The 17,052-nt window shown below is 49.8% G+C and overlaps 2 protein-coding genes across 2 annotated transcripts; one reads left to right on the top strand and one right to left on the bottom strand.

The window, feature by feature from the left end:
- Positions 1 to 2,068: 2,068 nt before the first annotated feature.
- LOC309890759 (olfactory receptor 14C36-like) lies at positions 2,069 to 12,998 on the bottom strand (the record flags this gene model as incomplete). Its single annotated transcript, XM_082785164.1, has 2 exons — positions 12,322 to 12,998; positions 2,069 to 2,347 (listed from the first exon to the last, which is right to left on the bottom strand). Exons 1-2 carry the CDS (start codon positions 12,985 to 12,987, stop codon positions 2,069 to 2,071), a joined length of 945 nt encoding a protein of 314 aa, XP_082641290.1. The 5' UTR covers positions 12,988 to 12,998.
- Positions 4,712 to 5,647, top strand: LOC309890741 (olfactory receptor 14C36-like; the record flags this gene model as incomplete). Its single annotated transcript, XM_082785149.1, has 1 exon — positions 4,712 to 5,647. One exon carries the CDS (start codon positions 4,712 to 4,714, stop codon positions 5,645 to 5,647), a length of 936 nt encoding a protein of 311 aa, XP_082641275.1.
- Positions 12,999 to 17,052: the final 4,054 nt, after the last annotated feature.

Below are 17,052 nucleotides of genomic sequence, written 5' to 3'. Positions count from 1 at the left end.
TGAAGTCAAAGTAGACAACATCTGCTGCTCTCCCCTCACCCACTCAGCTAGTCATTCCATCATAGAAGCCTATCAAGTTGGTGAAGCATGGTTTCCCTTGGTGAACCCATGCTGACTACTCCTGATCACCTTCTTCTCTTCCACATGCTGGAGATGACCTCCAGGATGAGCTGTTCCATTGCCTTTCCAGGGATGGAGGTGAAGCTGGCCAGCCCGTAGTTGCCTGGGTCCTCCTTCTTGCCCTTGTTGAAGACCGGTATGACATGAGCTTTCTTCCAGTCTTCAGGCAGCTCTCCTGTTCTCCATGACATTTCAAAAATGATGGAGAGTGAGCCAGCAGTAACATCCACCAGCTCCCTTAGCACTCATGAATGTATCCCATCGGGGTCCATGGATTTGTGGTTGTCAAGTTTGCCTAAGAGATCTCTGATCTGATCTTCTTCAACCAAGAGAAAGTCCTCGTTTCTCCAGATTTCCTCCCTTGTCCTGAAGGTCAGAGATTCTGGAGGGCTGCTCTTAGCAGTGAAGACTGAAGCAAAGAAGGCATTCAGTAATTCTGCCTTCTCTGTATCCTTTGTCACCAGGTCACCCACCTCGGTAAGCAGTTGGCCCACATTTTCCTTCCTCTTCCTTCTGCTCTTGATATATTTGAAACAGCCCTTTTTGTTGTCCTTGGCACCCCTTGCAAGATTTAACTCCAAATGGGTCTGGGACTTCCCTGTCACTTCCCTGCATCCTCAGACAACGTCCCTATATTCTTCCCAAGTGGCTTGTCCCCTTTTCCACATTATATATACTTTTTTCTTCCATTTAAGTCACTCCAGGATCTCCCTGATCATTCAAGCAGGTCTCCTGCCCCCTCTTTCTGACATTTTGCTCACAAGAATACATAGTTTTTGAGCTTGGAGGACTTGGGGGTCAGTGCGCTATCGCTGCCAGTGCACCATTGTGGCAGCCATCAGCACCTGCTCTTCAGCTCTCAGCAACCCCACAACGGAAGGGTCCTGTGTGAGACCAGGCAAGGTAGACAACTATTTGATGTTCTCTATATTCATGGCAGTTATGCCAACAGAACTATGGTACTCTTTTGTTTAGTTGTTTGCCCTTGGAAAAAGCCAGAAACGCAGTCTGGAGGCATATCATTAGGGTTACCCAATGATGTTCACATTACTCAAGAGCTATCATGACCAGCCCGAAAGAAAGAAGGGGAAGGTGCCATGCCTTGTTCCCTCCACCAAGTGGATTCATGAGCGTCGTACCAGTAACACCTCAAATAATATTTATTGGTGCAGATTTAGGGAAAGCATCACAAGCCCATATTTGCTTTCCTAGTGGTAACTTAGCAGTTTTTTGCAATATGTAGTTGCTTTACAGGGAAGGATTTGTAGCAATTTGTAATACAGACATTCATGAAAATAGAGCAATGAGGTGTCCGTGTCCTTGTGAACTATGGAATCCTACCAACGTACTGCTGTGATCCATGGGCGAGCTGAATCTCCTAGGTCCTGACCGTTGATACTGTGATGCCCTTGGAGAGGTCCTCAGAGCTGCAGGAGCAACCACAGACCTGGGGCTTGGTGACATCCCTTTGCTGCAGAGAACAGACTCAACCACAGGGGCTGGATGCTTCAGATGCTGGAGTGACAAGAAACTGGCTTTTTTTCTGCTCAGGTCTGCTGCCTCTTCGCACACAGCCAGGCCTGTGGCTCATCTCCCTGTGGAGGACAAGGAGGCAAAGCTCTGCTGGTGCCCAAATAAGAGAGAAATACTCCACCTGTGGAAGGGCAGGGCTGGCAGGGAGGTGGCACAGGACAGGCACTGGCCACTTTCTCCTATTGCCCACCCAGGGAACATTGAGACCGCAGGTCAGTGTCCATACTGCCCACAGGTGCCTGCAGCCCTGTATCCTGAGATCCATCTGCTCTCCTTCTGTACATAACATTTTTACTTTGTTTCTCACAGTTTGGGGGCTGCATTGGTGGACCTGGAACATGGCACTGAAAGGCTGTGTCTCCCACCGTGTGTTTTTTTTTGGTGAGTTTTTCCTATTGCAGCAGCAGAGCAGCAGCTAATTGCTCCTGGAAGAAAACTGAAACAACTTCTTCAGTGCATGCTTGAGCTCCTGGTTCCTCATGCTGTAGATGAGGGTGTTCACTGCTGGAGGTACCACCAAGTACAGAACTGCCACTGCAAAGTCCAGGTATACGGAGGAGGTGGCGGTGGACTTCACACCGGCAAACACAGTAGTGCTGACAAACAGGGAGACTACCACAAGGTGAGGGAGGCATGTGGAAAAGGCTTTGTGCAGGCCCTGCTCAGAGGGGATCCTCAGCACGGCCCTGAAGATCTGAACATAGGACAACACAATGAAAACAAAAAAGCCAAGACCTAAACAAAAGCTAAATGCAATAATGTTGCCCAGGAGGGCAGCCATGTAGATGCCCAGGAAGAGTCCGAAGTGAAGGAGCTGCAGCTCCTGGGTGTCTGCAAATGCCAGCAGGAGGAACTCACTCACAGAGCTGATGTTGGGCATTTGCTGGTTCTGGACATGGACACTGCCAAATGAGAACAAAAAATAAAAATAAATACAGAGTGTTAAGAGCAATGTCTGACCAAAATTCAGATAATTCCCAAGCAAAACCTTACATTCCCTGTTTCCAAGAGGACCTTTTTGTCTCTCCCTGTCTGGAGCCCTGCTGTGTGCTTGCTGAGTGTCCTGTACATTGCAGCCTCCTCTGCCCATCAGCTCCCAGTGAGCCTGCTCTGCTGCATTCGAGGTTCCAAGAAGGAAGGTTCCTGGGAAGTGGCTCCCTCTGTTGAGTGAGGGGCGTTTGGCTGTGTGACTCTGTGTGTGTCTTCCCTGTTCAATACCCAGGAGATAAAATCAACAGATGGATCATGCATGTCTGGCAGGGAGCATCTCTTCCTGCTTCACTCACCATGCACAGCACTCCTTGTCAGAATCAGACACCACCAGCTGCCACGCTGGGCAAGGGGGAGAAGAAGGCATGGGCAGGTAGGGCAGACCCAACCCAGTGCAGAGGCTGCGGTGTTGGTAAGGTAGAGCCTGTCCTCACACCCCTGTGCCATCTGGCTGGCACAGCCAGGAGAGGGACAAGAGCTCTGGAGTGGAAGAAGTGTTTGGAATATGTTCCTTGACATATGGTTGTACCATTCTCCTGCACTTGGCAATGCACATCCCCATCTCCTACTGCCCCAGGAAGAGCCCTTAGCAAGATGTCAAGGGAAAGAAATGCCTTCCTTGAGTAGTGAGTCAAGGCCTAACCCTTGTGCTTGGTGACACACATCCTGTTTTCCTACACCTCAGTGTCACCTTCATATTGCCTTTGTCTCCTTGTCCTCACTGCCTCCAGTGTTCTGCTCTAACAAGCTCCAAGGGAGTCTGTGTCAGTGCTGGCCCTCAGGGGGACACTGCAGGAAACTTGCATCTGATTTGGACTTCTGGAGAGATGTCTTTAATTGTCTCTGAGTGCCTGAGGTTTGTGGGCTCATCATCAAAGCCCCCAGAGGAGTGATTGCAATGCCTTGGGCTGGGCCTGTGCTGCTGAGCTGGGCCAGGCTCCTGGGACAGAGAGAGCTCGTGGCAAGAGGGCCGTGGTGCAGAGAGACAGCTGTGCCCAGGAGCAGCTCCTCTGCACAGCGCAGCAGGGCTGGGGGCTCTGACTGCAGGTTGCACGGGGAGCGGAGAGAAGGAGAGAGGGCTTTGAGACAGTGAGGAGCACAACAAAAGAGGGCAGCGTGTGGCAGGACACATCTGCAGGTTCTTGATACCGTGAGTCTCTGGCAGCAGGGCAATACAGGTGGGGTTGCCAGAGGGGTCTTCTACAGCTGGCACATCAGATGGCTGATAGCATCTGTCAGAGTGGGTTTCATTCTTCTTGTAATTTGGACTAGGAGAAACTTTAGAGGATGGCATTTATGAATGGGCATTTCAAGAGGAAGACTGAGGCTTCATTAGTCTGCAGAGGAAGGCTTTTTTGGGTTCTCTGCTTTCAGATTCTTGCAGTGGAGGTGAATCTGAGTGAGTCTGAGCACACAGCTTGTGAGATGGGGTCTATTAGCATGAACAGGGAAGAGATGTGGGATCAGAGAACCAGTTCCCAGCAGGGCCATGGGCAGGCGGTGAGAGGGAGCTGCTGCCAGAAATGCTGTGTGGGGGAGGGCTCAGACACCTACCTGGGAAAATCACTGATCTTCTCTCCCACCAGCACAGGGCAGCTCAGACCAGACGTGATGGACAGAGTAGCTGTGCTCTCTGAAGTACACTATGCACTAGAGGAATAGTATCTGTGACACTGAGGATCCACAAGGTTTCACTTGTAGTGCAGCAGGAATGACAGTATAGGAAAAAGAAATCGCCACGGCCCTTCTCTGCCGTTAGGTGATTTGGGAGTAAAAATTTCTTCATATGAAGGGTTAAATTAATATGAGAATACCCCATGTTCCTTTTTACTTTTTTTTTTTTTTTTTTTTTTTTTTTAATAGGTGAGGACTGTTAACTACACTGCCCACAGCAGAGTCCCCTGCTCCCAGGGACACCCTCAGGCAGCAACAGTCAGGGCTCATGAAAGAGAACAGCCTAATGTCGGCTTAATAGGTTGAAATTGAATCAGATATCATCAGATAATTGTGTTGTATTTTCTTACTGCCTTTTCTCTCCTTGGGAGAATCCCATGGCCAGAACCAGCAAATGCCCAACATCAGCTCTGTGAGTGAGTTCCTCCTGCTGGCATTCGCAGACACACGAGAGCTGCAGCTCCTGCACTTCGGACTCTTCCTGGCCATCTACCTGGCTGCCCTCCTGGGCAACGGCCTCATTCTCACCGCCGTAGCCTGCAACCACCATCTCCACACCCCCATGTACTTCTTCCTCCTCAACCTCGCCCTCCTTGACCTGGGCTGCATCTCCACCACTCTCCCCAAAGCCATGGCCATATCCCTCTGGGACAACAGGGCCATCTCCTATGAAGGGTGTGCTGCCCAACTCTTTGTCTTTGATTTTTTGGTTGTAGCTGAGTATTGCCTCCTCACTGTCATGGCCTATGACCGCTACGTTGCCATCTGCAAGCCCCTGCACTATGGGAGCCTCCTGAGCAGCAGAGCTTGTGCCCAGATGGCAGCAGCTGCCTGGGCCAGTGGCTTTCTCAATGCTGTCCTGCACACGGCCAACACATTTTCCCTGCCCCTCTGCCAAGGCAATGCTGTGGACCAGTTCTTCTGTGAAATCCCCCAGATCCTCAAGCTCTCCTGCTCAGATGCCTACCTCAAAGAAGTTTGGGCACTTGTGTTTAGTATTTTCTTGGCCTTTGGTTGTTTTGTTTTCATTTTGCTGTCCTATGTGCAGATCTTCAGGGCTGTGCTGAGGATGCCCTCTGAGCAGGGCCAGCACAAAGCCTTTTCCACATGCCTCCCTCACCTGGCCATGGTCTCCCTGTTTGTCAGCACTGCCATATTTGCCTACCTAAAGTCCCCCTCCATTTCCTCACCATCCCTGGACCTGGTGGTCGCACTTCTGTATTCGGTGGTGCCTCCAGCAGTGAACCCCCTCATCTACAGCATGAGGAACCAGGAGCTCAAGTATGCAGTGAGGAAACTGTTTCTGTACATGCTTCTTAAGCATCCGTGATGTGTTCAGAGGATGTATTCTTAATAATATGCAAGTGTTTTGATTCATATTATATCATATCATTTTTATCGTTACTAGTGTTATCATGACATTGTCATTAATAATAATCCTAACAGAAAACGAAGGGTATTTGGGAAAACGATACAGCATTTTTAAAATTATTTTTCTCTGTTAATATTTTAAAAATGTTTTATTTTGTTTTTAATAATGTAGTTGTCAGCATTCTGAATGTTACATTTTGTGTTAGTTTTTCCTGTATCATCTAATGGACATACAGAGCCAGGCTTCCTTGGTAGTTAAAGACAATAAAGATGTCAGCGGAAATTCATTGGTCTCAGTTTCCTTGTCTTCCTATCTCCTCTGGAGCTACGGGAGCAGTCCCAGCATCCAGGGGGGCTCAGGGCCAAGAGCCCAGCTGCCACAGGTAGGAGCAGTGAATTTGGATTAGACCTTGTGGATCTAGGTGACAGTCCTCTCATCTCTATAGTAAGGCCAGCACAAAGCCTTTTCCATGTGCCTCCCTCACCTGGCCATGGTATCCCTGTTTGTCAGTGCTGTCATGTTTGCGTACCTGAAGCCCTCCTCCATTTTCTCCACATCCTTGGACACGGTGGTGTCATTTCTCTACTCAGGGGTGCCTCCAGCAGTGAACCCCCTCATCTACAGCTTGAGGAACCAGGACCTGAAAGCCACACTGAAGAAACTGATTCTAGTGGTAATACTTACATAGCAATAAATTGGCTATCTCACTTTTCTAGTTTTACTCAAGTTAATCTCAGGCACTTTGTGATGATTAGGTATAGCATTCTTTAAAATTTAATAAATAAAATGTTTAATAAAAATTAATAAATAAAATGTTTCTGGTTAGATGTTATATGTTTGCTTTCATTCCTCTTTTCCAGATGACCAGTCCTCTGTGTGACCCAGAGGCTTTCTTGGAATGTGTTTATTCCTAAATGACGCCTGGTCTCTGTTTTGGCATCTTATTAGTAAAAGGAACTTGCACAGTGCTCAGGGCTCTTCTTCCCAAACTGGAATGCAGAAGACACTCAGGGAATATCAGGCTCAAGATCTTGGTGTTGTACTGGGGTTCCACCTGGACACAGGGGCATGGGGCACAGAGTCCTGGGTGAGGGTGTCAGGGCTTCACTGAGGCATCACTGGTAGATGCCCAGTGCCCCTGGAGACCCTGACCAGTCAAGAAGCAGGTTTCTGGGTTTGAATCGTGACAGGAGTGGTGGCATCGAGGAGGTATAGGGAGCCACCAAGTCCTTTGCTGGTCTGGGCAGAGCAGGAAGGGGGCCCAGGGCATTCGTCCCCTCCCTGCAGCCTGCCAGGACCTGCAAGGTGCTCATGGAGAATCCAGGGCCAGGATCTGCGCCGTGGTGAACAGAGAGAGGGCAAAGCCTCTCTGAAAAAGAGGCTGAAACTGAAAAATGTCCCTCCTCTGTCCTGTGGTGTGACAGCGCCACTGTGGAACAGGTTACCTTTATTTGACAGAGTTTTTGTGTAAATTGATTTGATGGTGGCACAAAAAGAGCGTTCCTTCACCAGTGATGTAATCCTTCTTCATGTTAGGACACAACTCAACGTCCTTCACTCTGCTTTTTCTCATGGATGAACTGGATTAGGTCTCCTTGATTATTCTGAGGCACAATGCAATGCTTTTGCCTTCTGCTACTTGTACTGGGTTCAGCAATAAAAGGTGGAAACAGGAAGCAGAAGGGAGGGGTGCGCTCTCATTGTGAAAACATCGGTCCTCCTCCCGAACACCGGCTATGTGCGTTGAGGCCCTGCTTTAAGGACGTGGTCAAGCATTGCACATTTGTGGGAAGTAGAGAGTAATTTCTTTCCTCTGCACTTCCACATAGGCTTTATTTGTCTTGTTTGTTTCTTTTCTTTTCTTTTTTTCCCTTTCCCCTTCCCTTTTTCCCTTTCCCTTTTTTTCCCTTTAGTTAAATAGTTTAGTTCGTAATAATCTTTCTTTAATAATAATAAGAATAATTATTATTTCCCTTTAATTAGATTATCCATATCTCAACCCGTAAGTTGTTCTTTACTTTACTTCTTCCCCTCCTCATCTAAGAAGGGGGAGTGAGAGAGCGGTTGTGGTGTTTAGCTGACTAGAACTGAAAACCACCACACTACTCCAGCACAATATGAGTGACCTTCCCTTACTCTGCGCATTGACCTCACAGGTCATTTTGAATTTTTCACTTTCAAAACCTTAGTTGGATGAGGGCCATTTCCAAAGTGGGGCAAGCTGATGGGTTCTGGCTCAGCCATTTGAATTATGCTATACTTGAGTTTATCAGCCTGAGTTAACTAAAGATGACCCAGGAAGGTAATGGATGTTCATGTGTCTAGTAGGAATATGGGAGAGTATCTCAGGTTTCCAAGGGCCATTTCAAATCTAGGTCAGTCCCAGCAACCCACTGAAGAAGAGGTTTGTCTTGGAAGGGGTTTCCTGTGTTGCACTGGGTTGCAGTTGCAGGGACAAAGACCACGGCTGGTAGTGGAGGTGCCCTGGGAACTCCACCTGGCTCCGCCTGATTTTCCCAAAGGGCTCTGGCCTCCTGCAGGTCTTTTCTGACACCTACCAGTGCAGGGAAGTGCCTCAAACACAACGGGGCCACTGGAGGTTTTCCCTGGTTATGCTTATGGTCAAGCAGTAATGCTCTGCCTGAACACACAGTTATTTCTTTAGTACTCGAATGATAAAGTAACTACTCATCAGCTCAGATGATTCAATCCCTTCTGTAAAATGTCTCACATGAAGTATATTTTCTTTCATGAAGAAATGCTAATTTCCATGGTCTATATTAATGGCAGGAGAAGAAATTGTGATGATCACCTGCACTTGCATTCTCATTGCTTTGTCTATCATGGTGTGCTCCCTCGTCTTCCAGGCACAAAACCCATCTTGATTACACAGACCCTGCTGAATGTCCCCTTTCCATCTGCCTGTCTGGACCTGGACTTCCCATTGTTCTCCTGGTTTTCCCTCCCCTTACTCTTTGACCATTAAGACCGCTCTCAGTGACCCAGTTGCTGCTTTGAGTTTCAGTGAGTTCAAGCTCACCCATCTCTCAGCAGTCTGTCTAATGGTTTCCTTAGTAAGACCCTCAACATTTATCATTGAATTAGTATAATATGGATTAATATTAACACAATTATTGAAAATTTCCTATTAATCACTGTAAAATGCATCATGTACAGTCATCCTTTTGGGAAGGTAAACATCACTGGAGTCAACAAAATAAGGAACTTGAACGTTGTTTTTTGTTGTTTTTGATTGTTTGTTTGTTTGTTTGCAAATTGCAGCATGATTTCCTGTTGTTTGTTTTGAAATAGGAAAACCCCTGTTCTTCTCACCTAAGCAGGGCTTCAAAGGGGAAACTCTAGACCAATACCTATAGGAGAATGATGCTCTCAACTGAAACACAACAAAATTCAGCCTTTAAAATGAAGAAAGATTTTTATTAGATGCTCTTTGAAATCTTCCCCCTTAACTAGAATAATGACAGCTCTACAATTAGCTGAACAAGTCTTGAAGACTTGAAGAAAATGGTGGGAGAGATATGGCTCCTTAGGAGTTTCTGTGTTTTAATGAGTTCCATGGAGTATTTTGGTGCTGAGCCAATGAAACTTGGGTACTGAGGGCAGAATGATGCAACTGTGCGAAAAAGCAAATGCAAAAGGAAAAGCTGAAGTGACTTGGAGTATTAATGGGCCCCAATGAGGGCTGTTCCTAACAAAGCTTCCCCAGGGACATGTTAGGACAGATAATTGGAGGCCATGATTACAGATAGGCAAAGCGCTGTGCTGAGAAAAGTCTTGCTTGGTTTTGGTGAAGCAAAAGGGCCAAGGCCTGACCCCAGCCACTGCGAGGAGAGATCCTGCATCCCCCTGTCTGCCTCAGGACTTTTCTTGGGGGTCTGAGGAATGCGGTGGACAGTGTGATGCCATGAGAAGAACACTGGTATGACACCTCCCTGCCTCTGCACAGGGTTGCAAGGAAGAAAAGAGGCTGCATTGCAATGACTATATGTTGTCTTCTCAAAAGCTCTAGCCAAAGGGACAGGGCTGTTGGGTAATTCCATTCTTGCCAGCACCCTCTGCCTTCTCTGCATGATTTCAAATGCTGTCCCACACTTTTTCCTACTTCCTGGAAGTTTGCAGACAGCCATCTCTGTTCACCACCTTGCTCTCATCCCAACATTTCCATCATTTCACAAATGTCTCATCAACCCTCACCAGCTGTTCCTTGAAAAAAGAAGCTAGGGTCTGATCATAGATACCTCACCAGCATCTTTCAAGCCATGGGCCTGCTGCTGGCCTTGCAGCTTCTTGGCTAGACACAGCCAAGCCTTGTGCCTCCTGCTGGCCAGACGTGGACTCAAGCAGAAGGGACAGGACAACCCATATGGGGGCCTTCTTTCTGTCTGGGTCCTTCTGGGTATGGAGGCAGAGGGTATCCCACAGTCAGCATGCCAAACAGGTGCCTTCTGCTGGCCTAGCAGGGCCATTGGCAGATGTCAGCCCAAAAGTCCAGATCCCAGGGAGAAGGCAAGGGTGACCTGCCAGCTACAGACAGAAGTGACCTCACAGTCCCTTTCTGTGACACGTTCCTGCTGCTGCCCTATCCACTGCAGAGACAGAAGTGACCTCACAGTCACTGCCACAGTCACATTCCTCCTGCTGGGGCAGGAGATCCTGAGGCAGAGCTGAGCTCATCAGTGCATTCCCACCCTTCTCCTCCTTGTGGCCCACAAGCTGATCAGATCCATGGCCCCTCAAATTCATTTGGGCTTAGGGTTTTGTTTAGGTCTCTTAAGCAGTTCTCTAATGTTAAAGAGGCCATTTTTATTGCTAGTATAAAGGGATGAGATCAGAGTGATTAAGAGAGTAAGAGCTAGGGGAAGCGGCTATGGGCTGAGTTTTGTCTTTGAGGGATACTTTGAGGTCAATCATTAGAGTAGTGGATTCCTGTCAGGGTGCTGAGTAGTATTTAGGTGTAGGAATTAAGTTTACAGGTTGAAGCCAGGGATTAGCCTCATATGACTATTTTAAGTCACAGTTACTCTATTTCTGAGAAAAGTGGCACTTCAGACATGCTGGAAAAGGATACAAAAGTCTATCAGAGCTCCCTGCACCTGCAGCAGCCACACTGGCCCTCAGCATATGTGCTGGCTGGCACACATGGGGAGGTGCTGGCATGCATCAGAGAGCAGCAAAGAGGGTGCTGGAGAAGGCCAGGGAAAGGCGGGTGGCAGAGCCCCATGCAGATGCTGGCTGGGGGTCCCCTCTGCTGCAGCCAGCTCACACAGCGTGGCAGGAAGAGGGCAGGAAGGGCTCGTGGCCACGGGGCAGAGCCTGGCCCTGGGCTCTTCCTGATGTCCCTGAAGGTCCTGGCAGACTGCGGGGAGGGGACGAATGCCCTGGGCCCCCTTCCTGATCTGCCCAGGCCAGCAAGGGCCCAGAACGGCCTCCTGTCCCCTGCCCCTGCAGCTCTGGGCTCCCTTCATGCAGCCCTGCCTCTGCAGCACCAAGCCCTGCTGGGAGCCCTCCCCTGCATGCTGCCACTGCTCCCTGACACTGCTGTTGCCCTCTGCCGGGCACTGCCCAGCCCAGCCCAGCCCCTGCCCACCTCCCCCCAGCTCCCTGCCCTCTCCCCAACCCAGCCCAGCCCAGCCCAGCCCAGCCCAGTAGCCTAGGCTGGGCTGACTCCAGGCCAGTGCCCACCACAGGCTGCTGCAGGGCTCTGGGCATGGCCACCACAGCCCCAGCCCCTCGCAAGGCACCGCAGCTGTTGGCACAAAGGTGGCTCTGGGCCTCCCCAGCCGCCCCTGTGCTGGGGCCAGCCACAGCTCAGGAGATGGAGATCTGTGAAACTGCAGTAGCCCTGCTCTCTTGCCTGGGAGATCCCCAGCACAAAGCGCCTGTTTCCCGCAGGGCCAGCCCTGCTCCCCAGGCCAGCACAAGAGGCCTGGCCTAGGCACATAGCAGCTCCAGATTCCAGTCCGTGAAGCTCTAGATTGCCCCACTGAGTAGCGTTGGGCAGCACCAAGTGCCACAAGAGCTGTTCCTAAATTTGACAGCAGTGCTTTTAGCCCTGAGCCCCTTCCCTGTTGGGAGAATGAGATGGGATCTGAGAGCTGTGAATACCTCATGGCTTCTTTATTGTCTTTATCTACACTGGAAGATTGGTTCTTAAAGTACCATAGATGACTGGGTCAAAATAAAAATCAATATGTAGAAGGATAAGAAGATATTCCCTTAATTTAAAATAAAAATATCATGGATAAATAAATAAATAAATAAATAAATAAATAAATAAATAAACAAACAATTTTAGAAAACATTTTGAGAGAAATTTTCTCAGTACTGTTAGGATGATGAGCATATTATTGATGCTTAAGTATGTATGAAAGTAATTTCCTTAGTGCATTTTTCAGTTCCTGGTTCCTCATGCTGTAGATGATGGGATTCACTGCTGGAGGCACCACTGAGTACAGAAATGACACCACCAGGTCCAGAGATGGGGAAGAGATAGAGGAGGGCTTCAGGTAGGTAAACATGACAGTGGTGACCATCAGGGAGACGACGGCCAGGTGAGGGAGGCACATGGAAAAGGCTTTGTGCCTGCCCTGTTCAGAGGGCATCCTAAGCACGGCCATGAAGATCTGCACATAGGACACCACAATGAAAACAAAACAACCACAGCCTAAAGAAACACTAAATACAAGTGCCCCAACTTCCCTGAGGTAGGCATCTGAGCAGGAGAGCTTGAGGATCTGGGGGATTTCACAGAAGAACTGGTCCACAGCATTGCCTTGGCAGAGGGGCAGGGAAAATGTACTGGCCGTGTGCAGGACAGCATCAAGAATGCCACTGGCCCAGGCAGCTGCTGCCATCTGGGCACAAGCTCTGCTGCCCAGGAGGCTCCCGTAGTGCAGGGGCTTGCAGATGGCAACGTAGCGGTCGTAGGCCATGACGGTGAGGAGATAAAACTCCGAACCAAAGAAGAATACAAAAAAGAAGACTTGAGCAGCACATCCTTGATAGGAGATGGCCCTGGTGTCCCAGAAGGCATTGGCCATGGCTTTGGGCAGAGTGGTAGAGATGGATCCCAGATCAAGGATGGCGAGGTTGAGGAGGAAGAAGTACATGGGGGTGTGGAGATGGTGGTCGCAGGCTACGGCGCTGAGGATGAGGCCGTTGCCCAGGAGGGCAGCCAAGTAGATGCCCAGGAAGAGCGCGAAGTGCGGGAGCTGCAGCTCCCGCTTGTCTGCAAATGCCAGCAGGAGGAACTCACTCACAGAGCTGATGTTGGGCATTTGCTGACATTGGACCCAGTTGTCTGTTGAGGAGGAGGAGACGGAAAAAATGTTAAAACAGAATTATCTGAGGAAAACTGGAAATGAAACAGGAGAATGAGGGAAATCCAAGTTCAGTCTACTGTTCAAGTTCAAACTCATGAGCTTTGCAGTGCTGTTCCAAACAACTCATCTGAATGATGAGCAGAGCTGCAGATATTTTGCTGTTTGTTTTTTTTTTTTTTTAATTTTATTTTTTTTTTCAGAGTTGCCCTGATACTGCTTAGGAGATGTATGAGACAGTTGAATGCTCTGACAGTTCATGTACATTCATAGTGAAACCCTTTGGGTGCAAGGAGGCAACAGCACTGTCCCTTGGTGAAGATCAAGCAGAGCAGCATTGTCCATCAGTCCTGCTCTGAGCTGCCCTGTGTCACCCCTCTGTGAGCTGCAGGACGATCCCTCTCAGGTGTTTCCCTGAGAAGAATCTGGAGACAGCTGAGAGCAGAGAAGCCCCAGTCCAAGTGCAGCTGGACAGAATGTTCAACTTGTCTCCAGGTGAAGGTCTCAGCCAGACGGAGCTTGGGAGCGTCTCCTCGTCTGGGCTCTGCCTGCAATGTTGGCCATGCCTGCCCCACAGCCCATGGGTTGCAGGGGGAGAGGAGGCCAGGGAGGGGCTGCTCTAGGGGAAGGTGTCTGCTCTGCAGGGCATGGCCGCAAGGTGCCCGAATCTCCCCTGCCATGGCGTTTCTGGCAACAGCTCCTTCTGGCCGCCTGCCCCTCTCTCTGCTGCATGCAGCTGTCCCTGCCAGGAGCTTCTGCTCTGTACCCACCTCTTCTTTCCCCCTGCCCGTGCTCACAGACCCCATCCCACGTGGCTGTGCTCAGCGCTGCCCTGCAGCACCCTGCCACCAACAGGGTCCTGCCAAGGGGCACCTCCATGGCTGCAGGAGCTATGGGGCAGCTGACAGAGAGCCCGGCATGGCCAGCCAGGGCAGGGTGTTCTGGGCTGACTGGGGGCACCTGCCTTAGGGCACTCCATGGGGCTTCTGCCAGACTTCCTCACCTCACACTGCAACCCAGCAGGACTCTCAAAGCTTACTGCATTGCCCACTGCCCTCCCAGAAACAAGACCCAGGAGGAGACACTTTCAGGACCTGCAGCTGCATGGCCTTGCAGCCAGACACTTACCTTGTCAAGGGCTGTGCAGATTTCTCCTGCAGGCAGGTCTCAGCATCCTCCCACTCCCAACTGCCTCCAAGCCCTCTCTCCTCCTCTCCTTTTCTCCTCTCCCCATGCCAGCTGCAGTCAGAGCCTCCAGCCCTGCTGCGCTGTGCAGAGGAGCTGCTCCTGGGCACAGCTGTCTCTCTGCACCACGGCCCTTTTGCCACGAGCTCTCTCTGTCCCAGGAGCCCGGCCCAGCTCAGCAGCATAGGCCCAGCCCAAGGCACTGCAATCACTCCTCTGGGGGCTTTGATGATGAGCCCACAAACCTCAGGCACTCAGACACAATTGAAGACATCTCTCCAGAAGTCCAAGTCAGATGCAAGTTTCCTGCAGTGTCCCCCTGAGGGCCAGCACTGACGCAGCCTACCTTGGAGCTCGTTAGAGCAGAACACTGGAGGCAGTGAGGACAAGGAGACAAAGGCAATGTGAAGGTGACACTGATGTGTAGAAAAACTGGATGTGTTTCACCAAGCACAGGGACCAGGCCTGGACCTCCAGCCCCTGGCAAAGGAGATCCTTTCCCTTCCCACCTTGCTCAGGGCTCTTCCTGGGCAGTAGGAGATGGGGATTTCTTTCTCTTCATGTCCAGTCTCAACATCCTGAAGTCAACTTTGTGGCATTATTTCTGTCTCATGCCATTTTCCGTAGAGAAAACTACAGTAGCTCCAAAACCACCCATCAGGCAGTCTCAGGCTCCTCTTGCTCTCCTTGGGGTCTCTACGCAACTGGGCCAGAGAAACTGAGGTGTCTCAGCCTGTACACAGGGCAGGTGCTTTAGGCATTGAACGCTACCTTGGCAGAACCTCTATGGGCACTCTCCTGCAGATCTTCTAAAAGTGGAGCTACTCACTGGGACACCCTTGTGTGGGTGGTATCACACCGAATTTCAGCTGAGTACGATAACTCAGATTTTTCTTGGTGGCCATACTCTTTGTAAGACAACTCTGTAGGAAGCTGGCCTGGCTCCTGGTGAGCAGACACCACTGTTCATATGGCATCCCTTGTGGTGCCCAGGCCCTCGTCCTCCTGGGCACTGCTCACTCAGCTTTGTCCCAGTCTGCCCTGATGTGTGGGGTTCCTCTTCATCTGGTGCAGGACTGGGCTCTTCTCCTTGTAAATGTCAAGAGGTTTGTATAGGGATATACAGCTCTGATAAGTCTGGTATACATTATTACTATTCTTTATCTTTGTGCAGGACCACATCACAGAAATAACAGATGTCCAACAGAAGCTCAATCACTAAATTCCTCCTGCTGGCATTTGCAGACAAGCGGGAGCTGCAGCTCCTGCACTTTGCGCTCTTCCTGGGCATCTACCTGGCTGCCCTCCTGGGCAACGGCCTCATCCTCAGCGCCGTAGCCTACGACCACCATCTCCACACCCCCATGTACTTCTTTCTCCTCAACCTTGCCCTCCTCGACCTGGGGCTGCATCTCCACCACTCTGTCCAAAGCCATGGCCAATGCCCTCTGGGACAATAGGGCCATCTCCTATCAAGGGTGTGCTGCACAGGTCTTTTTATTCTTCTTAGTTGGAGCAGAGTATTTTCTCCACACCGTCATGGCCTACGACCACTACCTTGCCATCTGCAAGCCCCTGCACTATGGGAGCCTCCTGGGCAGCAGAGCTTGTGCCCAGATGGCAGCAGCTGCCTGCGGCAGTGGCTTTCTCAATGGTGTCCTGCACATGGCCAATACATTTTCCCTGCCCCTCTGCCAAGGCAATGCTGTGGACCAGTTCTTCTGTGAAATCCCCCAGATCCTCAAGCTCTCCTGCTCAGATGCCTACCTCAGGGAGGTTGCACTTCTTGTAGTTAGTCTCTGTTTAGCATTTGCATGTTTTGTTTTCATTGGGTTGTCCTATGTGCAGATCTTCAGGGCTGTACTGAGGATGCCCTCTGAGCAGGGCAGGCACAAAGCCTTTTCCACATGCTTCCCTCACCTAGCTGTGGTCTCTCTGACTCTCAGCACTGCCTTGGTTGCCTACCTGAAGCCCCCCTCCATCTCTTCCCCATCCCTGGACTTGGTGGTGTCATTTCTGTACTTGGTGGTGCCTCCAGCAGTGAACCCCCTCATCTACAGCATGAGGAACCAGGAGCTCAAGGACGCCTTGTGGAAACTCATTGGATATATGTTTCTTTGGCATCAATAGTGTGCCTATAATATTAAATGGACACACAGGTTATCTGAAGAGTCTCTTAGTACATTAGCTTGCAATTCTTTTATTATTATTAATATTATCTCTTAAAATTGTGATTTTGATTGAATTCTATTCATGGCATTTTGTCTATTATTATTTTTTAAATGTATCACCCAATCATCTTATATACCTACAGAACTAGGCTTTCTGTGTGGATAAAGAGAATAAAGAATCCACGAGAACTTCATTGGTCTCAGATGCTATCTCTTCCCATCTCCTCTGGAGCTGCTGCCATGCAGAGGAGCAGCCCCAGTGGACCTTGAGACTGCCCTTCACTGCCCGCTGGGATCTGCCTTTCTGCTGCCTTTGGGTCAGGGCTGCTGCTTCCCTGGAGCCATGGCCATTGCCAGCAGCAGCTTGTGGCCTTTTCACTGCTGCTCTCTTTTGGCTTTCATGTTGTTCTCTTGAGCTCTTGTACTTGACTAAGCCCTTAGGTCTCATGTACCGTGGTGAAAGTCCTGTTGTCTCTGCAGTGGCATCTCTGCCACATCTCTGCTTCTTGCAAAGCTGGTGTCAGGAATACACCCAAGGAGCTGCTCACTTGTCCTGGTTTCAGCTAGGATAGAGTTAATTTTCCTCCTAGCAACTGGTAGGGTATTGTGTTTGGGATTTAAGATGAGAATAATGTTGATACCACACTGATGTTTTAATTGTTGCAGA

This window comes from Aythya marila, assembly GCF_965140915.1.
Source record: "Aythya marila genome assembly, contig: HAP1_HAP1_SCAFFOLD_186, whole genome shotgun sequence".
Lineage (NCBI taxonomy): Eukaryota > Metazoa > Chordata > Aves > Anseriformes > Anatidae > Aythya > Aythya marila.
Note: the sequence above shows the minus strand (reverse complement) of the source record. Positions and strands in the feature narration are given on the sequence as shown.